Below are 25,938 nucleotides of genomic sequence, written 5' to 3' on the forward strand. Positions count from 1 at the left end.
CTCCATCTTTGGCTGCAAAGGACATAATCAATCTGATTTCGATATCGACCATCTGGTGATGTCCATGTGTAGAGTCGCCTCTTGTGCTGTTGGAAAAGAGTGTTTGCTATGATCAGTGTGTTCTCTTGGCAAAACTATTAGCCTTTGTCCTGCTTCATGTTGTACACCAAGGCCATGCTTGCCTGTTATCCCGGTGATTTCTTGACTTCCTACTTTAGCATTCCAATCCCCTTTGATGAAAAGGACATCTTTTTTTGGTGTTAGTTCTAGAAGGTGTAGGCCTTCACAGAACCGATCAACCTCAGCTTCTTCGGCCTCAGTGGTTGAATTACTGTGATGTATACCTGCTGCTTAAAGTGTGTAACATCAGAAATAGAAACTTTTTTGCCTCTAAAACTGTCAGTTCCTTTGTAGCACGCAGGGCCTTTCTTTTTCATTAAAGGGCATCTGTTTCTTTATCTTTCCATTGTCATTTGAGATGAACTTGAAACGGGCAGAGGCAACAGTTAAGGGGCAAGGTTAATTCTGTGTACAAAGCTGCTGAGCACTGAAGCTGTACTAAGCTATCACATTTTATACATTTCATGCAGTGCATGTATTGTTAAGGTTTTTAATCTTTGTAAACCACCCAGAGAGCTTTTGGCTATTGGGCAGTATAGAAATGTAATAAATGAAACAAAATTCACATAGATAACTGTCCCCCTTTATAATGGTGGCTCTGAGAATATCATGAGTCAGATATTTCATAGGTGATTTGCTTCCCCAATGCACATTCTGCTGTCCTATTAAGCAGAGATCCCTTTTTTTTTCTTTTTTGGCATTACTCTTTGACCTCATTTTAAAAACACACGCATTTTGATGAAGAGGTAGATTTGTGACAAATGTAATAGGATGAAATGATACCTTTAATATGTCACAGATAGTTTTACCATTCAAGTCCTTGACCCCCACCCTACCCCCACTCCCACTGGCTCAGTTTTTCAGTCTATGTCTTATGAGAGGTATTGGCTTTAGAGAGGAATTCACTTGGCGCGCGTGTGTGTGTGTGTACACACACACATACAGAGAGAGAGAGAGATAAACTACCTTTGTCTTTTAATTAAATATTCCCTAGGTTTAATTTTTAAAAAGGTTGATCCAAACACAGTTGTAGACCAATTTAATATGGAGGTCAAGGAAGTTTGCCCAGCGAAGTTCCTGACCAAATTTTTTCCTTTGCTGAAACGGTGTCATTTTGCTTGATTTCAGTAAAGTGATTAGTTTGAATTCCTGTGAGGTTTTAAGTTTTGCTCCCACCTGCTTCTTATTTTATCAGTTGCTCCCTGCTGTCTGTCTGTCCTGAGCCAGTTTTTCTCAAATATTTTGAGCTTGGCTCCCCCTGCTAGACTTATTCTATCTTTTCTCTCCCTCATCTCCTGTACCAACCAGCAATATGTTCTGCAGGGGAGTGTACCAACATCCTTGCACAAAGTTGGGTGTTATGCCTACTGCTTCCATTGTTTCATTTGATTCCTTCTTGGCAATGTAAATTGGAGGTGAGATGTGAGGGGGCTGGTCCAGGTTGGTACTGCAGCAGGGGACTGAGGGTTAGCCCCCCCCCCCCAGCTCCCATGTTATGATCCTGCTATGTTATAAAAATGTTTTGAAGAAATGAATAAAGCAAGAACAGTGAAGATTGATCCCTGTGCTCATCTCCCCCGACCTTTATGTACCAGTTCTCCACTTTTTTTCCCTTGAGTCTGAGAGCCCAAGGTACGTAAGTCGATGGTGGTGGCTGCCGTAGTACCTCCATGTTAGGCTGCACATACAGCTATCTTCTACTTTTAAAGGCCAGTAGCTCTTGCTGTCAGAAGTGAGGCAAGTAATGTCATTTCTATTTATTTCTATAATGTATTTCTATAATTTCTGCATACAACACTTTCAAGGCGTATGGACTTTCTCCAACATGGAGTTCGATACATGGCAACCCAAGATAGGGCATTCTGCACATAGGCACTGTGGAAGGCCCTCCCCCATCATAGAGCCTTTCTTTTGAGTCCCCACCTTCAGAGGTGCATTTGGTAGCAAGCCGAGAGAGGGCCTTCTTGGTGGCCACTCCCAGTCTGTGGCTCTCCCTCCTAAGCGAGGCTAGGTTTGCTCCCTTTCTGCTGTCCTTCCACCTGCAGGCAAAGGCTGCTTTATTCAAGAAGGCCTTTGGCTTGTAAATGGGTCTGTTGGGTTGGGTGCTGTTCTTTTTTTGGGGGGGGGGATTTTTATGTTTTTATTGTATTTTAATGTATTTTATATTAATTAATTTTAATTATGCTTATAAGCTGCCTTGAGTGCCATTTTTTGGTAGGAAGGCAGGGTTCAAATCAAATCAATAAATGAATAAATAAATAATCTAGTGGTGGCACCAAGTCTTCTAAGCTTTCAGTACCAGCTAAAAACCTATTTGTTTACCCAGGCTTTTGACTGAGTTTTTGTTTCTTCTCTTTTGTTCCATCATGTAAGTTGTAATTTATCTGTTTCTGTCCTCCTCTGTTTATGCCTTGGGCAGCGGAGCAGGGGGAGGTAAATGCTATCTTATTTTACTGTGTTTTTGTTTGTACCCTGCACTGGAATTATTTTATCATGAATAGCAGGCAAGAGTTTTCTTAAATAAATAAAGGGCAACATCTGGTCCCATTTCGTTCTTGAGGAGAGTGGTGTGACTCTTCCCTCTTGTTGACTTAGGGCTCAATCCTATGGGGATAGGCGGCTGTCTCTGAACTCGGAGGTGACCACCTATCCAGTGCAGGGCAGGAGAAGCACAGAGGGGATCATTCCCTCTGTGCTTCTCCTGCCCTGAATTTGCAGCTAGACAGCTGATTTCAGCTGTCTAGCCGTGGGAGGGTGAAGAGGGGAGGAGGCTACCAGACAACACATAGCATGTGTCATACCGGCATTTCCGCCCTCCCCGCCCCAGAACATCCCATTTTGGCTGCTCTGCACTGCCTGCAAGGCAGCGCTGGAGGGGGGAAAGGTCAGTTCTCTGGGAACTGACCTCGGAGCGCGGGCTCTGAGGTCGCTTCCTGGAAATCCACACATCCTATGGCTGACTAGCCATTGACTAGCGGCCATAGGATTGCTCCCTCCAAGGAATACTAGCCATTCAAGGCTAAAAAAAGAGAGCATGCCTTGTAGTTTGCCATGAAGATGTTCACCTGGAGGCAGGATTAATCCAAACAGTACTAAAGTTTCCTTATTCATGTGATTCATCCAATGAACATTATTGAAAATAGTTTGTCTTGTCAGCCTTAGGGGGGGGGAAGAATCTTGGACAGTTATGCTTGCACTCCAAGTAATTAGCGTAATTAATAATGTAGGTGGGGAAGCATTTCTTAGATTATGAGTTTCTTATTAAAATATAAAAAGTTGCATTCCAACTTCATTAAAATACCATGCTCTTTTAATCTATAGGCAGTAATATAATGCACAATAAAATGCATTATATTGCAATAACATGCAATATAGATTCATCTCTCCATCACAACCCTGAAATAATGACAACATGTTTATCGCAAATGTATGTTGCTAAAGCTGGGGAAAGAAATTGTTTTGCTTCTAGGCATTTAGGTTACTGTAACATAACAGATGCCCTTCACTTTATGCATTCATATAGTGTTTGCAATTTAAATGTGTAACAAATGCCAGATAAACTACTGTGAAGACTGATGGGTGCAAGTGAGTCCCAGAAGGGATGATTACTTTTAATTTATATTTGAACTTCTGTTGGGAAAGAGCTGCTCCTTAATATGACAATTAAATTATTGGTTCTCTGAACATGAGGTAGCTGCAGCATACATCAAAATAAAGTAGTCGCTTGAATGTTAAACTCTGTCAGAGGTAAATTGCCTTTGTTGCCATTGTATTCTTTATGTATAGCACTTGCTGACCTGACTGAAAAATGTCATTCAGGCATATTTATAATTCAGCATCATTGTGCATGCTGTTCTAGCCCAACAAGATGTCATGGCAAAATTGCATTTGAGTAATCCATTAAGTAGGGAGGGGTTTTACCATATAGGATAATGTGCACAGCCGTTGTTAGACGAATGTTCAGATTTTTCTCACGTTTTCACTGAATTAATGCATGTTTTGAGATTAATTTTTAAAACAATGGTTTGGGGCTCTTCTATAGGAAGCATACTATAATTTTGTTATCCTAAAATGTTTGTAAACTCTGGATCTTTTCTTGTGAACTGGTGCAAGTTTCAGGCTTTTGGTTGCGATGAGCCTTTGTGCTTGTGCTTATGGTGTAAAAAGACGAAGTAAGGTATGTTAACATAAACAACAAGGAGTCTTGTGGCGCTTAAATGCTAACAGGTTTATTTATTCTAGTAGAAGCTTCTGTGAGCACTGTCCATTTCCTCCGAGGCATAAAGTGTCAATCTCAAATGGGCCAGTCTATACACAGATGCGAGAGTTGTGTGGTGGGGGCGGGGAGATGTAAACAGTCTTGTCAGAGCGGATTGAATTGGTCTGTTTGAGGTTAACACTTCATGGAACCTCAAACATGGGCAGTGTCTATGAAAGTTTATGCCAGAATAAATAAGCTTCTTAGCATTTAAGATGCCACAAGATTATTTGTTGATTTTGCTGCAACAGACTAACACGGCTACTCCTCTGGAGCATGTTAACCTAAGTCTGGAGTCAGTAAACAGGGCACCCCTCTTCTCTTTGTGCTCCAGGTCTTTGCATAGGATAGGTTCTTGGGATAGGTGGTAGACTAGCTTTCCTCTAGGTGTGCCTGACCTCTTCTTCCTGCTGCCCAACATATTTGTGATTGGGGGCATCTCTACACCTCAAGTTTATTGTGCATTCATGGTTGCTCACTCACTGAATTGTGCTGGTCCATTACATGACATCATCATTGTCCAGTCATTATTCCACTATTTCCTCCCACCTATCCTGTGTTTTCCTCAAACGGAAAAACGGGTATTTTTCCAGATATGCGCTAGTGTGGTGTAGTGGCAAGAGTGTTGGACTAGGAGCTGGGAGATCCGGGTTCTAGTCCCCACTCGGCCATGGAAGCTCACTGGGTGACTTTGGGCCAGTCACAGACTCTCAGCCCAGCCCACCTCACAGGGTTGTTGTTGTGAGGATAAAATGGAGAGGGGGTGGATAATGTAAGCCGCCTTGGGTTCCTTGCAAGAGGAAAAAAAGGCGGGGTATAAATGCAATAAAATAAAATAAAAAAATGTCCTCCCCGTGTATTTCTACCCTAGCGTGAATGAAGTGCCAAGTGTGGTTGCTGGGGGCGTGGTCATGATGTCGAAGGTGGTGACGAAGGTCTGATGTCTTCCTGCTCCTGCGCCATTTTGGCTCCTCTCCATTTTCAGCCTGCCTGTTCAAAACAGAGCAGCAGTGGGGTGGGGGGTGGAATTGTGGAAGAGCAGGAGAGGGGCTGAGCAGCAGGGACTGGCCAAAAGCATGGAAGACGGAGGCATGGCCCAGGGAGATTGGTGGAGGGGCTGTCCACGTGTCAGTCCCCATCCACCAATAATGTGCAAGGGGAGGGAAAGGGGCAGGAACCCAGGAGCAAGCATCGCTGAACCTGGAGCGTGTGCGATGCCTCTTCACGGAAACATAACGCTATGGGAATGGCCATCTACAGAGAAGGAAGCGCGTGTAAAGGGAGTCAGTGGTGATCCTGCATTTAAAACGGAAGTGGAAAGCCCCGTTTTAAATGCAGGATTTTAGGCTGGTGTAGAAATCCCCTGGGTGACTGTTGCGCTCCTTTTCGTAACAGTCTCTTGGGGAAAGCATCATGTGTGGATGTCAAAGTGGGCTCTAGTCTAGGAAACCTTATGCCACACTAAATGTGCTTGTTTTCCAGATACAGCAGGAGTCCTGGTAGTTTTTATTTCAAAAGACTGATCTGTTTGGTGATTACTTGCCATATAACACTACAGTTTACAATCCCATTCAATGAGAGCACTTAGAGATTTAAACTGACTGGTATTCTCATCCTAGAATCATAGAATCATGGAATAGTAGGGTTGGAAGGGGCCTACAAGGCCATCGAGTCCAACCCCCTGCTCAATGCAGGAATCCAAGTCAGGGCATCCCTGACAGATGGCTGTCCAGCCTCGTCTTGAACACCTCCAGTGTGGGAGAGCCCACCACCTCCCTAGGGAATTGGTTCCATTGTTATATTGCTCTAACAGTCAGGAAGTTTTTCCTGATGTTCAGCCGGAATCTGGCTTCCTGTCATTTGAGCCCATTATTCCGTGTCCTGCACTCTGGGATGATCAAGAAGAGATCCTGGCCGTCCTCTCTGTGACAACCTTTCAAGTACTTGAAGAGCGCTATCCTATCTTCCCTCAGTCTTCTCTTCTCAAGGCTAAACATGCCCAGTTCTTTCAGTCTCTCCTCATAGGGCTTTGTTTCCAGTCCCCTGATCATCTTTGTTGCCCGCCTCTGAACCCTCTCCAGTTTGTCTGCATCCTTCTTAAAGTGTGGTGCCCAGAACTGGACACAGTACTCCAGATGAGGCCTAACCAGTGCTGAGTAGAGGGGAACTAGTACTTCCCAGGATTTGGAAGCTATGCTTCTTTTAATGCAGCCCAAAAGAGCATTTGCCTTTTTTGCAGCCACATCACATTATTGGCTCATATTCAGCTTGTGATGGACGACAATTCCAAGATCCTTCTCGCTTGTCGTGTGGTTGAGCCATGTATCGCCCATCTTGTAACTGTGCATTTGGTTTCTTTTTCCTAGGTGCAGAACTTGGCATTTATCCCTATTAAATGCCATTCTGTTGTTTTCTGCCCAGTGCTCCAGTCTATCCAGATCACTTTGAATGTTGTTTCTGTCTTCCAAAGTATTAGCTATCCCTCCCAATTTTGTGTCATCTGCAAATTTGATCAGCATTCCCTGCACCTCCTCCTCCAAGTCATTCATAAAAATGTTGAAGAGCACTGGGCCCAGGACTGAGCCCTGTGGTACCCCGCTCGTTACCTCTCCCCAGTTTGAGAAGGTCCCATTGATAAGCACTCTTTGAGTCCGATTCTGTAGCCAACTGTGGATCCACCGGATCGTTGTTTCATCTAGCCCACTTTGAGCTAGTTTGCTCATAAGGATATCATGGGGCACTTTGTCGAAAGCTTTGCTGAAGTTGAGGTATGTTATGTCTACAGCATTCCCACAGTCCACAAGGGAGGTGACCTGTTCAAAAAATGAGATCAGATTCATCTGGCAGGTTTTGTTCCTGACAAATCCATGTTGGCTTCGAGTAATCACTGCATTGCTTTCAAGGTGCTTACAGATGGATTGCTTTATCATCTGCTCCAGAATTTTCCCAGAGATTGATGTCAGACTGACTGGTCTGTAGTTCCCAGGTTCCTCCTTTTTACCCTTTTTGAAGATAGGGACAACATTAGCCCTCCTCCAGTCATCTGGCACTTCCCCCATCCTCCATGATTTCTCAAAGAGAATAGACAGCGGTTCTGAGAGTTCTTCTGCCAGTTCCTTTATTACTCTAGGATTCAGTTCATCTGGCCCTGGAGATGTGAACTAATTCAAAGTCATTAGGTGTTCCTTGACCATATGCCTATCGATCTCAAGCTGCAATCCTGCCCCTTCATCCTGTACTTCACCTTTGCCAGGGGGTTCATAGACCCTCTTTCGGGAGAAGACTGAGCCAAAGTAGGAATTGAGCACCTCTGCCTTTTCTTTGTCACCTGTTATCATTTTGCCATCCTTATTTAATAGCTGAATAACCATTTCTTTCCTCTGCCTTTTACTATGCACATAGCTGAAGAAAGCCTTTTTATTCTTTTTAGCATCCCTTGCTAACCTCAGCTTATTCTCAGCTTTAGCCTTCCTGACACCATCCCTGCAATTCTGTGCTACCTGCCTGTACTCTTCCTTTGTTACTTGGCCTTCTTTCCACTTCCTATATGTGTCCTTTTTTGTTTTCAGGTCATCCCTAAGCTTTTTGTGAAGCCACATTGGCTTCTTCTGTTGTCTTCCACCTTTTCTTCTTGTTGGAATTGTTTGTAATTGTGCCTTGAGAATTTCCTTTTTTAAAAGCTCCCACTCATCTTGGACTCCTTTTCTCATTAGAGTCGCTTGCCATGGGACCTTACTGATCATTGTTCTGAGTTTATTAAAATCAGCTTTCCTAAAATCCAGGGTACGCGTTTGACTACACTTGGCTTTTGCTTCCCTTAGAACCAAGAACTCAAGTACAACATGGTCGCTTTCCCCCAGAGTTCCTGTAACTGCTACTTTATCCACTAAGTCATCTCTGTTGGTTAGGATCAAGTCAAGGACAGCTGATCCTCTAGTTCCTTCCTCTACTTTCTGTAGGAGGAAGTTATCCACCACACAAGTCAGGAATTTCCTGGAGGGGCCATGTTTTGCAGAATTTGTCTCCCAACAAATATCGAGGAAATTGGAGTCCCCCATTACTACTACATCGTGCTTCCTTAAAATATTGGCTATTTGCTTTTCAAAAGTTTCATCCTCGTCTTCTTCTTGATTGGGTGGCTGGTAGTAGACTCCAACCACCAGGTTCCTTTTATTCTTTGCTCCATTTATTTTGATCCAGATGCTCTCGATGGGGCTACCAAGCTCCTCCTCCTGTATTGCTGTGCAGAGATATGTATTTTTCACATACAGTGCAACCCCACCTCCCTTCCTGTTCCTCCTGTTCTTTTTGAACAGGTTATATCCTTCAATTGCTGTATTCCAGTCATGAGAGTCATCCCACCAAGTCTCAGTTATACCTATCAAGTCATAATTTCCCTCTTTTATTAAGCGTTCAAGTTCGTTCTGTTTGTTTTCCATACTCTGGGCATTAGTATATAGACATCGAAGACCATGTGCTTCCTAGTCTGGCTTTCTTCCTACATGTGTCTGAAAACTATTGTTGGGTGCTATCAGAGCTATTCTCTCTGTTGCAGTGCATGCGCCTACGTCCGTTGATACCCCCAACTTTACATCTCCCTTCCCCGTAGGATTCAGTTTAAAGCCCTCCTGATGAAGTTCTTCATGCTGTGGCCAAACACATTCTTCTCATCCTTTGTGAGGTGCAACCCGTCCCTTGCCAACAGCCCATCTTCCAGGAGATATAGCCCGTGGTCCCAAAATCCAAATCTCTTTCGTCGGCACCACCTTCGTAGCCAGTCATTCACCCGGAGTAGTTTTCGTTCCCTTTCTATCCCTCTTCTAACTACAGCAAGTATGGATGAGAAAACTATCTGGGCCCCAAAGTTCTTGAGTTTCCTTCCCAAAGCTTCAAAGTCTGATGTGATTTCTTCGTAGCTCCACTTGGTGGTATCATTTGTTCCCACATGGATGAGAAGAAAGGGATACCTGTCAGTGGGCTTTATGAGTGCAGGCAACCTTTCAGTCATGTCTCTAATCCATCCTCCTGGGAGACAACATACCTGGCGAGTCCACAGGTCCTCGTGACATACTTGGGTCTCGATCCCATGCAGCAAGGAGTCTCCCACTACTACCACTCTTCTCTTCTTGTTGTTGTAGGCCAGGGCTTCATTGCCTCTGTTTGACTGACCTTCAGCCTCTTGCTCACTCTCATGTAGGTTCCCCTGTGATTCTTCCTCTGCAGGCTGTCCTCCAGTCTCATCCGCAAGTACCTGGAATCAGTTCCACAGCTCCACTGCTTCCACTGGTGCAGAGTGGTGACTAGTTCTTCTTCTCCTAAACTGTCACCCTTTTCCAAGGAGTATCTACTCCATTTTTCTTCACCTCAGCATTTCCCACTTCTGCCTCATCTTGCTGTTGCTCTTCAAGCTTCTGGTCTTCCCTTTGCTGCTGTAGTTCCCCCATTCTGTCCAAGAACTCTTCGTGTTCTCTTATTCCCCGGAGGGTCGACAGTCGCCGCTCCAGTCCACTTACTTTTTCTTCCAGCAGCGTGATCAACTTGCACTTGTTGCAGGTGTAGGCCATGTTGTTCTCAGGAAGAAAACAAACATTGCACACACCTTGCAGGTCACCACCACTGGAGAGTCTTGTCCTTCCATAGCCTCTTTTCCCTTTTTGTGTCTAGCTTTGTGATTGTTCTAGACTAGCCTGTGCCTGCTTCTCTACTCAGTAGAGGTTAAAATCAGAGTCCCACTGGTGTGGAAGTGTGTGTTACAAGACAAATAAATAAATAAATAAATAAAAGTTTGTTAAAAAAGAAAAAAAATGTTACATCCTAAACATGTACACGTGATGGTGATTAGTGTTCATTTCGGTAACTTTTCCTTCCTAGAGTTTAGATTACAGCCTTACTCCTATAGGAGTCAATAGTGAAAAGCGCTCAAGTAAATGTGACTGAAATATACGGGACCTCTCCCCTCACCCCTTTAAAATCAAACCAGCCACCAAGGGGCTGGGAATAGGATCAGGGCTATGGGACAAGGTGGTTAACTTTCCCTAGCAGCCATTTTCCCAGTTGAAATAATTGGTATGCAGTGTAAACCTACGTATGTTAAGTTGGGAGTAAGTCCCATTGTGCCCAGTGGTGCAAACTCTCAGGGGAAAGTGTGCTTAGGATTGCAGCTTTAATCATTTGTCCTGACTTGCTTTTTTAAAGATGGAGTTTCATGTCTAGAACACCTCTAGATCCTGGCTGTAAATAAGAATCATATAATAGAACAGTATCAAGAGTAGCTTTATTTTTATAGCAGCTTAGTTTTGAGATTTCAGTGTCAAAAGTCTTAACTGAACTAGACAAAAAATGCAAATGCATTTATGTAAACCAAAGACTCTTAATATGTGCTGAATCCAATGCTCCCCAGCTGCTAGCGGAGCTGGCTGTCGATTCTGGTCTCCACGCAGGCAGCCCCACCAATTCCGATCTGCAAGTTGCCCCTACCACTTGTGAAATGACAATTTAGCACTTCCGGAGATCCGGAGGCAAGCCCTGGAATGAGCGGAAACACTCATTTCAGGAAGGGGACAGATCAGCAGAGCTCCCTTACTCAAGCTCCGCCAACCTGCCCTCTTCCAGAAACGAGCATTTCCACTCATTTCAGCTTGCCTCTGGAAACGCTAAATTGTCATTCCACAAGCAGTAGGGGCCGCTTGCTGACCAGAATTGGCGGGGCTGGCTGTGTTGATGTTCTTCTTGTCTCGTTTACTGCAGTCATTTGCAATATCTGTTCAATTTGTGTGAACAGGAAAATTATGCAAATCGAACACGATCAGACAGAAAATCGCACAAAAGATTACTGTATTTTCCAAAGTTGCACAACTTCTGCAAATTGTGCATTTGCAGTTTTTCTGCATGGTAACTGCATGATCAACAATTTGCAAATATTTTCAGAGAACACGTTCTCCTGTTTGTGTCTGTGTTCGAGGTTGCAAACAGGATTGCAACTGTTTTGTGAGCACAAACGAAAGTCTCATACAGCAAAATAGCAACCTTGCAGGCCAAGGGTAAGGCTCTACTGACTCCTTCAGGGAAGTACTACGTATTACTGGGTCTGTCTGTGTCCTTGAGGATTGCACCCTAAGGGTAAAATTAGATGTGACACCATTTATGCATTAGCCATGGCTAATTAGCAATTGATGGAATGGATTTTGTAAACTAAATAGGTGTGTGTGTGTAGTGGGGTGAGATGCAGATCAGGGCGCTGGTGGTGGGTGAGGGCCTTTAACTCTTTTGCCCCTCCTGTGGTTGCAGTCCAGATCAGGGGCCCCATGCCTACTGTTCACAGTAGATGGAAAGCTCCCATTTGTGCCAATGGAAATTTTATTTCCAATGCAAATAGCATTTACATCCTGTCCCCCAATCCAGATGGGCTCCCCCACCAATCTAGATTGGCTCCCCCACCTGCTATTTGAACTCCCCACAAAAACCACACCATTCACACAATTGCTAACTGCGTGGATGGCATCCCATCTAGGTTGATCCTAAGGCTGCAGTCCTACACACAGTTATTTGGGAGCAAATCTCATGGAACTAAATAGGACTTCTGAGGGAACATGGTTAGAATTGCAGCCTAATATATTACTTTCTACATGCTTATTTGAAAATAAGCACCACTGCACTCAATGGGATTTACTTTGCGTAAGCACACGGCTGGTACCAGACTTCTTGTTGCCTAAAACAAAAGATCTAAATGGACTGCAATTCCCAGACTTTGCTGGCTATGCCAGCTGCAGCGCTGCAAGCAAATGCTACTTATGTCATTGGTGAGTTCTGGTTGCACATGCAAAATTTATTAATGGATCAGGTACTTTATCTTGGGATGTGGCTAGTTTCCAGAGTACTTAAACCGGAATTGCTAATGTTAAAAAAAAAGAAAACAAGACATGATTTTGCCTAACCTGTCAAGTGCGAATGTGTTGTTCTAATTACTGATTTAGGGCACAATCCTATGGGTTGCGTTCCTGATAAACAGAGGACTCCAGGTTCAGAGCCCTCTGCCTACCATTAAGAGCCCTGCAAGGAGAGAGGAGGATGGAGGTGATTTCGTCTCTATTCCTCCATTCAAAATGCAAAAGCAGCTATACTAGCCTCGAAGCGTGTGTGGCAGTGTTACCTTTCAGTGGATGGGGAAGGGCCTAGAAAGCCTATAGTTATTCCATATCGCAGCCTCTCTTCTCTCCTCTCCTCTCCCCTGCCTGCCCACCAACAAAGCTCCCCTTTCTCCCTCTCCGACTTCTCTTACAATGTTGCAGTTTGTTTGTTTGTTTGTTTGTTTGTTTGTTTGTTTTATTACATTTATAATAGAGTCCCTCATGGAACTCAAGGTGGCTACATGTGGTTCCCAAGTGGTCTCCCCACCAAGCACTGACCAGACCCAAACCTGCTTAGCTTCAGCAAGGTGGCGGCTTCATGTACCTTCAGACCATGCCTTGGGACCATTCCTAGTTTCACGATTGGATCTCCTCCTTTGTGCTCATAACTCTGTCTACAGGCATGGAGGAGGAGGAGATCTGCAGCATCCTATGGCATCCCAGACACTTTCTAGGGGCCATAGGATTGCTGTGTTAGTCTGTCAAAGGCAAAGAACATGTGAAGGTATTCTATGGACCATTCTGTGCGAGTGCCAGAGGCAAGAGTAGAAAGCTTGTTATGTTGGTTTGGGTGGTAAAGGCAGAGTGGTAGAGTGGGACTTCACAGATTGCTCGACCGTGATTGGTTTGGAGGGTATGAGATTCTAGTGCTGTGATATTAGCAGTGGGTGTTAAGTTTTGTTGATTTAGCCTCAGCCTTTGGGAAATTTAAAGGCAAACTGTAAACTCAGGCCAGAGCTTGTAACCATGTAATAAAAAGGTGAATATCTTATTTGAAAACTATGCATGAAATATGTGTTGATGGTGACTGCACCCTTAAGATCAGACATCAAAGTGCTAGTGATAAGGTCAGTTCAATGTTACAAACATGATGTTTCAACAGTGCAGCAAGAGAATTATGACTTCTTTACAGGCAGATGCATCAGTGCAAATATATTGAGCAGGATGGAAAATACTCCAAATGCAAGAGCAAAGACCTCTGATCTCTCCCCCACTCCCCCCCCCGGCCACCCCCCGAACTCTGATTCACAAGTTAATTCTCTCCCACATCTCTTTTTCCCTAGAATATTCCAGCCCCACCTGGCTCAGGAAGATAGATTCCTGATGCTTGAAGAGAAGTTACAGGAGCTCCTGTTTTGGGTCCAGATTAAAGGAGATAAAGGAAGTGTTCTCTAGGGCCAAAGCCCCAGAGTTCCTCAAAGTGAGGGATGAATGGGATAAACACAGCCTTCAAATCCTTCCTCAAAACTAGGGATGGAAGAGAAATATGTTCAGTTTGATTTTTAGATGAACTTCCCCAATTTGCACTTCCTGAACCGATACACAAACTAGAACACAGTTGTGCATCAAAATCTGCACTCTTCACAATTTTGCGATGCCGTTCGTGACTAAAAAATGTACACAAAAATGCATATATTCAGGAAATGTGCACACAAATATGCATATATTGGGGAGAGTATGCACAAAACACATTATATTAGGGAACATTCACTTGCAAAAAGTACATACAAAAATGCATATATTAGAAGACATCTGCATGAAACACGTGAAACAAAATTACAGTCAGGAAATTCAGTTAAATCCAGTTAAACCTAGTTAAACTTCAGTTTTTCTGCTGTGGCACCCCAGCTCTGGAATGAGCTTCCTAGCGAGGTTCACCTGGCACCTACATTGTATTCCTTTCAGCGCCAGGTGAAGACCTTTTTATTCTCCCAGGCATTTTACCATTTTAGCTTTCTGAACTTTTAGCTTTGCTGTTTTAAATCTGTATTTTAAACTCCTGCACTGCTGCTAGGTTTTATTGTGGTTGCATTGTTATATTGTGGCTTTAATGTTCTATATATTTTAAATTGTTTTATTGTGTACTGTTTGGTTTTAATTTTTGTGAACCGCCCAGAGAGCTTCGGCTATTGGGCGGTATAGAAATTAAATAAATAAATTAAACCGAAATGGACAGATTCACCAATACCTGCTCAAAACCCACCTCTTCCCATGGAGCCTTTGATACAACCCCTGAGTTCTCTTGCCCTACTGTAACTTGATCTGTAGGTAAGCTAATCACATGCAACTGAAATAACTGCGTATTGCTTCCCTGTTTACCCTCCTGCCTCCACTTCCTTCCCCTTCCTCTGTTTTGCCCTGTAGCAAAAGTTTGATTGTAATCTCCTTGGGGTAGGACCTGTTCTCTTGTACTCTGTAATGCTCTATGGACGCTAATGGTTCTCTCTCTCTCTCTCCCTCTCCCTCTCTCTCCCTCTCCCTCTATATTGCTATATAAATAAATATGTAATAACAATATTTTTCTCTTCTTTTTTTAAAGATCCAACCAATTGGGTATATTTACAAAGAAAGAATTTGATCAGCTAGCCCCAATAGTGGACAGCTTCAGTCTCATGACATATGATTATTCAGCACCGCAACGGTAAGACAACAAGAGCAGAAAACAATAGCACGCTGAACTGGCTGCAGTGATATAGTTATGGTATTAGCAAACATACCTGAGCTCACATCAATGCTAATTAATATCCTTTAGGATGCTGATGGATTATAGGCTGAAAACATGAAGGCATTCCACTAAAATGTTTGCCTAAGGTTTTTTTTTAGGACAGTTCGATACAGTCCTTGGTGAGTGGTGAATGGTGATATACAGCCCAATTCTGAACATGTTTACTCAGAGGTAAATCCCATCAAGCTCAGTGTGGCCTACTCCATAGCAAGTGTGCTTAGAAGCGAAGCCTTATCTGCTTAAATTACAAGTCTGCCAATGTGTTTTTTCATGAGAACTGAATGGGCATTTTCTACCACTATGAAGTATAGATAGGCTAATACTAGGGCTACAATCTTTAATAAGTTCAACAATTCAATGTTTTATTTCCATATGCTGCTAAATGTTCATTCATTGTTCAGTTTATATTTTGGTGTGTTAACTGGGTTTTAATTATAATTGGATTTTATTTTCTAAGTAATTTGAGCTGCCTTGAAGATTGGGTGGTGGAAAGGCAAGGATACAAATATTATCAATGAATATTAAATGATCAGTAGGTATTTCTAAGATGTTGTTTATTTGGTCAGTCGCTTCCGACTCTTCATGACTTCATGGACCAGCCCACGCCAGAGCTTCCTGTTGGCCGTCGCCACCCCCAGCTCCCCCAAGGTCGAGTCCGTCACCTCCAGAATATCATCCATCCATTTTGTCCTTGGTCAGACCCTCTTCTTTTTGCCTTCCACTCTCCCTAGCATCAGCATCTTCTCCAGGGTATCCTGTCTTCTCATTATGTGGCCAAAGTACTTCAGTTTTGCCTTTAATATCCTTCCCTCAAGTCAGCAGTCTGGCTTTATTTCCTGGAGTATGGACTGGTTTGATCTTCTTGCAGTCCAAGGCACTCTCAGAATTTTCCTCCAACACCACAGTTCAAAAGCATCTATCTTCCTTCACTCAGCCTTCTGTATGGTCCAGCTCTCACAGCCATAGGATAGGGAAGCATATATATATAGAGGGAAGCATATACAGAGGACTCCTGAATGATGTTGAAGCTTTCGTGTGAGAATGCTTAGTAAACATATTGGCTGCCAATGCCTTTGGCTTGCATGTATTTCACTTTACAGTCGTGTTTTCACATTGGTAGCAGGTCTCTAAAATCCTGTCTAATACAGTGCCTGAAGATGGCCAACTAACCCTGTTTTTCTCTCTCTTTGCTTTGAAGCAGTTCTGACAGGTACTTGGGGTACACAAAACTATACTTTTGTCCTGCTTTAGCGAACAGTGTCTTAAGTATTTGTATCTTGTTATCTCAACTGTCAGCTTAAAGTGTGCACAGAAGATAAGGGAAGTCATCCAGTTGCTTGTCCAAGGAAACTGCAAACAGAATTCCATATTACCTAGAATGTACTCCTTTTTCCTTTGGGCTTTTAAAATTTCAGATGTCTCTAGCCAAAAACGGGCGTATTGAAAAGAGAGAGGAAACACAAGCAAACTGTCAAGGATTCAGCAAGTGTCTTTTTAAAAACCACTTTATTTTAAATGCCTGAAGCATGTATACTTGAAAGATCCAATACAAAATGACATAGTTGAACCTTAACAAAAGTTTTGCAGATGAGGAATGCTATATCTTTGTAGCGTTCGGCTATTGGGTGGTATAGAAATGTAATAAATAAATGTCTATAGATACACAATGCAGTTTTTAGAATTTTAAAGAGATAACTCTGTGAACAGTTTTCTGGATTCTTTTGTAAAGATGTTAACTTCTTCAGAGCAATTTGATTTATTTACATTAAAATTTATATCCTGCCTTTCTAGGCAGAATGCCCAATCAAGGCAGCTTACAAGCTCATAAGATTAAAATATAGCAGAAACAGAAGAGCAAAAATTAACTAAAAATGCAGGTCAAAATTATATATAAGGACTTCCCACAATTTGTGTCTCAAGGATGCAATTGTCAGAAGCATCCACATCTTTCTACTAGCAAATAGTGTTGCTTGTTTTGGAAGTTATGGATTTCCTAAGAAAAATGTTTGTTAAAAATACTTCTGCTTCTCTTGGGAATCTATCATTTCATGTTGTATTTTATTTCTGTGCTGTTTCTCCAGGCCTGGACCTAATTCTCCACTACCTTGGATGCGAGCGTGTGTTCAGATGCTGGATCCAGAATCCAAATGGAGAAGTAAAATTCTTCTGGGGCTGAATTTTTATGGCATGGACTACTCGGCACTGAGTGCTTCGGGGGAACCAATATTTGGTAACAGGCAAGGCTTCTAGAGAGTTAGCTTTTGGAACGCATTATTTCTTGAGCTTAAATATTGGCATAAGTTACTAGAGATTTGAGCTAAGAGATCTGGACATGACAGAGACACCACTTCACATCTGAAGCAAGGGTGCTGAATCTTACCCTCTTTTACCTCCGCTCCCTGCAGTTAGTTGCTCTAGCCGCTTCTTTACCTTCCTGGCCCTGACACCAGAGCCTGGTAGAGCTGGCACAGGACGACACACTGCCTGAGGCAGGAGGACATGCCATCGCCGCTGCTTCCTGGGGCAGGGGAGCATGAGCTGCCCTGTGGTGCTGTCGAGGATGGGGGAGTGTGAGCCGCTCTGTGAACTGCCACACCACAACCACCTCCTTCTGCCTTCCCTCAATACTTCACTCTGAGGGGTCCTTTCTCAGAGGGAGGCATTGGCAGGGAGCGGGCTCCAGGGTCACCTCCCCACCAGTGCCTCACTATGAAAAAGGACACCTCAGAGTGAGGCATTTGTCTGGGCGGGCGAGCTCTCGGAAGAGCCACGTGAGTGCTCTCTTGATGCAGCCAGTGCGGCTCTATAGGGTGGATGGTGGCATCAGTAGCTGCTGCTTCAGAGACCCGCAATATCTGCTTTCTTGCTACAGCATTTGCTGCAGTAGGAGAGTGGCCAGCAGTGCTCTCTGTAGTGCCCCCCTGACCTTTGCCTCACTTTGAGAGGCATATGGTGGCAGCGGTGGCATTGGGACTCCCAGGGCAGGCACATGAGATCCGCTGCCCTTCTTGGTCTGCCTCCTGAGGCAGGGGATTCACCCCGCTTCATGAGAGGGCTGGCCCTGGAGCTGGGAATGGAGAAAACTGCCAGGAGCAACAGATAAGGGGTGGGGACCAAACATGTCTAGATGGGCTCTTTAAAGATTCTGCTGGTTGGTTTTAAGTTGATGTGAATGTCAGTACCTTCTCCCAAGCCCAGCCCAAGTGCCTTGGGCCTTGATATCCCTTTAGTTATTTAGTCCATAGTCCCATGTCTTTCAAAGATCCCTTACCAGTTCATTTCTTTCCTGCCTGCATATATATCACCTTTTTTGTGTGAGGATTTTCTTTAGCCCTTCCTTCTTCTAGATCCCTCCTGGTTAACTTTATACCTCCTTGGCAATTCGCCCCCCACCCATGAGGGACTCTGCACATTCCATCTTTCTTCCCTCAAGTCCATACTTTTTCAGCCCTCTCCTGCTCTGTTCCCTTTCCTTCAGCTACTCTGCCTCCGGCTTTCCTATTTGTAAACTCTTCTCCCCTCCAGATTCACTCTTCAACACCTCCCCCCCCCCCCAAATATGCTTAGTGCACCTGTGTTCAGCCTCTTGCATGAAATGCATAAAGATTATTCTGGAAAATTTAGTAGCAAATGGAATTAGTTTGGAATTAAGACCTGGCAGTGGGGCTGCGGGTAAATAGCCTTGACTAGCTTTGTAATCATGTGATCAGAATGCTGTGGAATTCTTCACTCTTTGCCTCTTTCAACATGGGGGCATCTTAAATAATAAGGAAAATTTATTTCTGTAATGGATGAATGTAGGTATTTCTGTAGATATTTAAATGTAGATATTTACAGCTGAATACCCAGCCCTTGTAGTATAATTCATTCACTAGATCAGGGGTCCCCAAATGTTTGGGACTTGTGGGCATCTTTGGGGATTGAAGAAATTGCTGTGGGCCCTACCACAAAATGACTTCCATGGAGGATGTGGCTAGTCACATAATGGCTGCCATTGGGGCCTGGCTCATGAAAAGTGAGCTAAAGAGTTGAGGGGGGGGGGAGAGAAATAGCAAGTCTAGAAGCTGGGAAGAAGGGGGAAACAGCAAGGCAAAGCGGTAGAGAAAGAGCAAGGCTAGAGGCTAGGTGGGGGAGAAACAGTGAGCTAAAGCGGTTGGAGGGGGAAATAGTGAGGATGAGAGGGGAAAATAGCAAGGCAAAGGGGTAATGCAGAGAGAAAGAGCAAGGCTAGAGTCTAGAAAGGGAGAGAAAGAAGACTGCCCTAACATTTTCCAAGGGTTTGGTTTAAAAAATGTTTCTGAAGGGGATAGGGAGTGAAGAGCTTTGTGGCTGCCATTGGAGGTCCCCGTGGGTGCCACGTTGATAATATTTTATTGCAATATTGTACTATTTTATTCCAAATGGGTTTGTGTCTCTAATATCAGTTGAGTCCATTCTTGAGTTTAAGGGCAGGGGGTTGTATTTCTAAATACCTCTAGTGCTTTGCTTATCCCATCTACCACACTAAACTGCCCTTAATTCGTATGATAATGACCTGGTTCCTATGTCATACTGCAATTCCTGGGTTGTTTAAGCAAAGCAGCGAGCATGCTGCCTCCCATGTGCTCGCTGTTTCCACTTTCAATTAATCATGTGGGAACATCCCATCCCTGGGTTGTTTCATGACGTGTGAATTCGAAAACTCTGGGTTTGTGCATGGATTAAACAACCCAGCATTTGTCCCACAACAAACCATGGGCAATTGTTGGGTTGTTTAATCCATAAACCCAGAGTTTCTGGGTTCACACCTCATGAAACAACCCACGGACATTGTTAATCAAAAGCAGAAATGATGATTGCGTGGGAGACAGCACTCTTCTCATCGCTTTGCTTGTCCCCAGCAATTCCTAGGTTAAACAGCCCAGGATTGCTGCATGACATGCAAACCGGTGAATGTGATTTAATTTTTTTAATGGTATCGTCAAAGCCTGGTTCTTAGTGTTCATCTGTGCAATCAACGTATATGGGTTCTGTGCCTGCACAGAGCAATGTTCAGAACCTTCTAGAGATAGGCAAAAGAAATACTTTAAGGAAGAAGGCCTAACCCAGCCCCCAGGGCACATGCTCAGTAGGTTATGGCTCCTGCCTTCCCACTTCACTTCATTACGATTTTTTTTCCTAATTGCAGAATTTGAAAGCAGAGTTCTGCAGCTTTGACTGAAGTCATGCAGTTCAGTAGAACAAAGTGGAATTATATACCCTGTGCAGCTAAGAGGGAAGCACACCAAACATTTTGTAGATTAACTTGGGTAGAATTGCGAATATGCTAGTTGCTTTTGTGTTGATTTGAAATACCTTCAAGACTTGCTCTAAGATCAGGCTGTGTGGTTTAAAAGAATCTTGAGTGGGCCTTTATGATTTATGCACTGAAGAAGGTTTGATATAATACATTGCCAGTTGATAAATTTGACATTGAATTGTGCTATTCAAAGACAAAAGAGGTTTCCTTGTAAACTGTGTAAGGATGTAGAATTCGACTGAGAGCTTTGTTGGCTGTCTGCCATGCTATAAATAGTGGGTAATAAAAAGTTAGACTTAGAACGGCTAGAGGTGAGAACTTCCCTAGCAAAATATGACAACGAAGCACATTAAAACGACAGCTGCATGATCTCAGAAATGTGTTTTGGAGGGTCAAGGGATGTAGCTACAGAACTGCTAGGCAAGCCTTGTTTGCAACAGTGTATCTGTGGGGTGATAATGGCACATGACCAAGGTGCAACCTGGACAGGGGATACAAAATGTGTCTCAAAGTAGTGCAACATATTGAGAGGTACTAAAACAATGTTATATTACATAATGGTTTCTTTTCATGTTGGAATGACTAGACAGGTTGCAATTCTATACTCTGTTTCCTGGCAATAAGCCACACTGAATGGGACTTATTTTTGAGTAGGCATATCTAGGATTCCTCTATTAGAGGAGGCTTAGTGAGGACAGCTGTCTAGGTGGAGTGGCATTCTCCCATTTTCACATTTATTCTTTTCCTTTTGGCTTATGCAATAAATCACATGCATCTATTGAATACAGCTGTTGGGGAGATTCTGGCCATCAACCACTGATTCAGTGGCAGTAGCCAGCAGACTTTTGAAACCATCACTGACAATTTTGCCTAACAGGATGAAGATACAGAATATCTGTAGAATACCATTGACAGAATAGATAGACAACAGGGCAAGGACTCTTGATGCTTCCATTGTAGAACAGCAAACCTTGGGAAAAATCTACTTCAGCAGTGAGAATGTGGAATTTCAGCAGCAGTACTGAGGCAGACAGTTATTTGTGGGAGTCAGTTTTCTCCCTCTCTCATAATACTAGTACCCGGGGTCATCCCACGAAGCTGATTGGTGGGAGATTCAGGACAGATAAAAGGAAGCACTTCTTCACACAGCACATCGTTAAACTACAAAATTCACTTCCACAAGTTGTTGTGATCCACCAATTTGGATGGCTTTAAAAGGGGGTTAGATAAATTCCTGGAAGAGAAAGCTATCAATGGCTACTAGGCTACCTCCAGTATCAGAGGCAGTATGCCTATGTACACCAGTTGCTGGGGAACATGGTTGGGAGGGTGCTGTTGCACTTGTGTCCTGCTTGTGGGTTTCTGGTCAACAGCTGGTTGGCCACTGTGTGAACAGAATGCTGGATAATGGACCCTTGGTCTGATCCAGTAGGGCTCTTCTTATGTTCTTATATTGTGGCTCTTCTCAGCAGTGCTAGTTGCACCATCAGAGGTAGGAGGACCTGCTGCCATGGTCGCCTTCTCCGCTACCACCCTGGCACTTTTTGTTTTTGCTGCTGCCTCTGTATTAACAGTATTAGTGCAGTTGATCTTGCCACATTTTCAGGAGTCTTCCCTCAGAGAGGTTCCAGAGAATAGCAAGGAGAGACAAGAAGGCCTTCTTAAATGAACAATGCAAAGAAATCAAGGAAAACAATAGAATGGGAAAGACTAGAGATCTCTTCAAGAAAATTGGAGATCGCAAGGGAACATTTTGTGCAAAGACGGGCATGATAAAGGACAAAGAAGGCAGGGACCTAACAGAAGCAGATGAGATTAAGAAGAGGTGGCAGGAATACACAGAAGAACTATACAGGAAAGGTCTGAATGTCCCTGATAGCCATGATAGTGCGGTCACTGAACTTGAGCCGGACATCCTCGAGAGTGAAGTCAAGTGGGCCTTAGGAAGCATTAGTAACAACAAAGCTAGCGGAGATGACAGTCTTCCAGCTGAGCTATCTAAAATCCTAAAAGATGATGCTGTTAAAGTGCTGCATTCGATATGCCAACAAATTTGGAACACTCAATAATGGCCGCAAGACTGGAAAAGGTCAGTTTACATTCCAATTCCAAAGAAGGGCAACGCCAAAGAGTGTTCAAACTACCGCACAATTGCACTCATTTCACATGCCAGCAAGGTGATGCTCAAAATCCTACAAGCTAGGCTTCAGCAGTATGTGAACCGAGAACTACCGGAAGTACAAGCTGGGTTTCGAAGAGGCAGACGAACTAGAGATCAAATCGCCAACGTTCGCTGGATCATGGAGAAAGCAAGAGAATTCCAGAAAAACGTCTATTTCTGCTTCATTGACTACGCTAAAGCCTTTGATTGTGTGGATCACAACAAACTGTGGCAAATTCTTCAAGAGATGGGAGTACCAGACCACCTTACCTGTCTCCTGAGAAACCTGTACGAGGGTCAAGAAGCGACAGTAAGAACCAGACATGGAACAACCGATTGGTTCAAAATTGGGAAAGGAGTACAACAAGGCTGCATATTGTCGCCCTGCTTATTTAACTTATATGCAGAGTACATCATGAGAAATGCCAGGTTGGATGAATCACAGGTCGGAATTAAGATTGCCGGGAGAATTATGAACAACCTCCAATATGCAGACGATACCACCCTAATGGCAGAAAGCGAAGAGAATCTAAAGAGCCTCTTGTTGAGGGTGAAAGAGGAGAGTGCAAAAGCTGGTTTGAAACTCAACATTAAAAAAACGAAGATCATGGCATCTGGCCCTATCACTTCCTGGCATATAGAAGGGGAAGAAATGGAAGCAGTGACAGATTTTACTTTCTTGGGCTCCAAGATCACCGCAGACGGTGACTGTAGCCATGAAATTAAAAGACGCTTGCTCCTTGGGAGGAAAGCTATGGCAAACCTAGACAGCATAGTAAGAAGCAGAGACATCACCTTGCTGACAAAGGTCCGTCTAATCAAAGCTATGGTTTTCCCAGTAGTAATGTATGGCTGTGAGAGCTGGACTATAAGGAAGGCTGAGTGACAATTGATGTTTTCGAACTGTGGTGCTGGAGAAGACTCTTACAAGTCCCCTGGACTGCAAGGAGGTCAAATCAGTCCATCCTAAAGGAAATCAACCCTGAGTGCTCATTGGAAGGACAGATCCTGAAGATGAAGCTGAAATATTTTGGCCACCTAATGCGAAGAGAAAACTCCCTGGAAAAGACCCTGATGCTGGGAAAGACTGAAGGCAAAAGGAGAAGGGGACGACAGAGGATGAGATGGCTAGATAGCATCATTGATGCAATGAATATGAACTTGAGCACACTCTGGGAGAGAGTGCAGGACAGGAAGGCCTGGCGTGCTATGGTCCATGGGGTCACGAAGAGTCGGACACGACTGAACGACTGAACAACAACAACAAAATGGTAGCTGAAACAACTGAGTTTACATGCAGGGCTTAAATCTTTAATTTGAAAAATAAGGCAACTTTTCTGAGATAATCCAGTTGTAAAGATAGATATTTTCACATTGGTAGATGGTGACTGGTTACGTATGGTCAGATTAGGATATAATGTGAACACCTTAGCTTGCTTTCACTAACTATTGTTTCAACCAGGAGTGGATAATTTTTTTCAGCCTGAGAGCCAAACAGCAAAAATGGGAAAGATTTTTGGGACCACATTCCACCTGTGGGTGGGGCCAAATGCAGAATGGGCTGGGCCAAGTGTGATTACTACCTTTTAAAGCCTGCCCAGAGGTAAGAAGGACAAGGCTTCTGCATTTCTACTCAGAACTAAAAATAACCAAATTGCTCAGCAGCACTTTCAAATAGCATCCCAAATACTGAGTCTCTGCATGTCTACTCAAAAGTAAGCAGGTCTCCTGTCTGCAAGATGTGCACCTCAGTTCTGTCTAGCAGCTTGATTCTTCCTAGGATATTTAGGGTGCAATCCTATGCATGTTTAGGCAGAGTATAGGCCTACAACTCCCAGCATTCCCCAGCCAGCCATGCTGTCTAAACATGCATAGGATTGTGCCCTTAAGTGCTTAATTTCCTTTAAATAACCTCTTATCTCCAAACAGCAAAAGAAGCTTGTGGGCGGGATTAATACCTCCCCCCTCCCTGGGAGGGGGGAATATCCAGCTTCCAACTGGAGTTTCCCCACCCATGGTTTAAAGGAACGACAGTTCCCTAAGTTCGGATCTAATGGGAAATTGATTTGTTTAAAAGCAGAAACTTCCAATCTCCATTTCTTGGCTGTGAAAAAAAGACAAAAAGGGAAGAGATGAGGGGAGCGCGTAACACTCACTGTGGCTCAGACATGTAGCAGAAATTCCCATTATGCCTGAATCATACCATAGTCTTTTTACAGGTAGCATTGGATTGATTCTTTTACAGTCATTGGTGTGAATATATATGATTGGCTGGGAAATGCTATATGCCAATCTGTGGTGCGGTTCCTTTCATATAATAAGTATATTACTAGCCATGCTTGTTCTCCTTGCTAAAGGAAAGAAACCCTTCTGCCTTTTTATAATAAAACCATTTGGATGGACTGGTTAACTGTTTATTTTTAATATGCATTATGAGGTAAAAGAGTACCATAGCATTATTTTTTTTTTCAAATCAAGGAGCCCTGACCCCTTTAAACTTTATTAGGTTTTATAATTGCTACACTCAACAGTGCTGCATCTTGGGGTCAATAAAGATCAAGAGAAATAGATGTTCTTTGGTTAGGTAGTCCTTTATTCTCTAAAGGTCAATTAACTTGCAATGAGAAAAACCCTATCATTGTCAAAACATGGATGTACTTTGGCTTACCCCAGGCAAACTCATGCTTCTGATAACTGGAACTGCAGTTTGAAACCAGTTCACACATCTACATCACTTGATTTCTCAAGTGTGGGGCTGTAGCCCAGGAGGGAAGGGGCTGTAGGTCAGTGGTAGAGGAGATGCTTTGCATGCCGAAGGTCCCAGTTTCAATCCCTGGCATCTCCAGCTGGGCTGGAAAACCTGCCTGAAACCCTGGAGAGCTGCTGCCAGTCAGCGTCAACAATATTGGGCTAGATGTACCAATGGTCTGGCTCAGTATAAGGCAGATCCTTATGTTCCTATGGAACACATGACTACAGCTGAATGTGTGAAGCGACCTCTTGAGGAAAGCTCTAGCCTGGTTCGGATGTTCTGAACCTGAATAGGGCAAACGGGTGAGGAGAAGGAGCGCTCCAGCCCCACTGATTTTCCGGTGTTCCTGCTTGCATGGGGAGCCTCCATGGCTAGAAGAGACTCTCATGTTCAATCACCCTCCATGAACAGAGAGTGATGAATGTGACAGAGGAGAGGGGCGAGGCTGGAGTGCTTTTTCTCACACATTTGACATATTCAGGTTCAGAATGCCCCTTATTGTGCTTGAGGTTATGTGAGGCAATACAAAATTCTGTTGGTGGTGATGGCTCATTCACGTGTGCACTGCTGATGTTGCAGTCATTATTGACTAAAAGGTATGAGTGAAGAAGCCCTAACAGAAATTCATATTTTCCAAAATCCAGGGGGGGAAATCCAGAATCTACAGTTAAGACTCTTATGCCAACTAGCCTGATAAAGCATTCTGGAGGACTCAAAAGCTTGTGCAATCTTTTCTG

At 43.6% G+C, this 25,938-nt stretch overlaps 1 protein-coding gene across 9 annotated transcripts in view; it reads left to right on the forward strand.

The window, feature by feature from the left end:
* Positions 1 to 25,938, forward strand: part of CHID1 (chitinase domain containing 1) — a 150,549-nt gene that overhangs the window by 62,569 nt on the left and 62,042 nt on the right. For 6 of the 9 annotated variants that reach the window (XM_084856414.1, XM_084856404.1, XM_084856423.1 and 3 more), the window contains 2 exons: positions 14,825 to 14,926; positions 17,092 to 17,247. In XM_084856414.1, coding sequence (XP_084712540.1) covers positions 14,825 to 14,926; positions 17,092 to 17,247 — 258 coding nt within the window. The remainder of the gene's footprint in view (positions 1 to 14,824; positions 14,927 to 17,091; positions 17,248 to 25,938) is intronic. The other 3 variants (XR_014792131.1, XM_084856469.1, XM_084856457.1) reach the window with 1 other exon arrangement.

This window comes from Heloderma suspectum, chromosome 1, assembly GCF_057233095.1.
Source record: "Heloderma suspectum isolate Gila_16-S chromosome 1, 16-S_ref, whole genome shotgun sequence".
Classification (NCBI taxonomy): Eukaryota; Metazoa; Chordata; class Lepidosauria; order Squamata; family Helodermatidae; genus Heloderma; species Heloderma suspectum.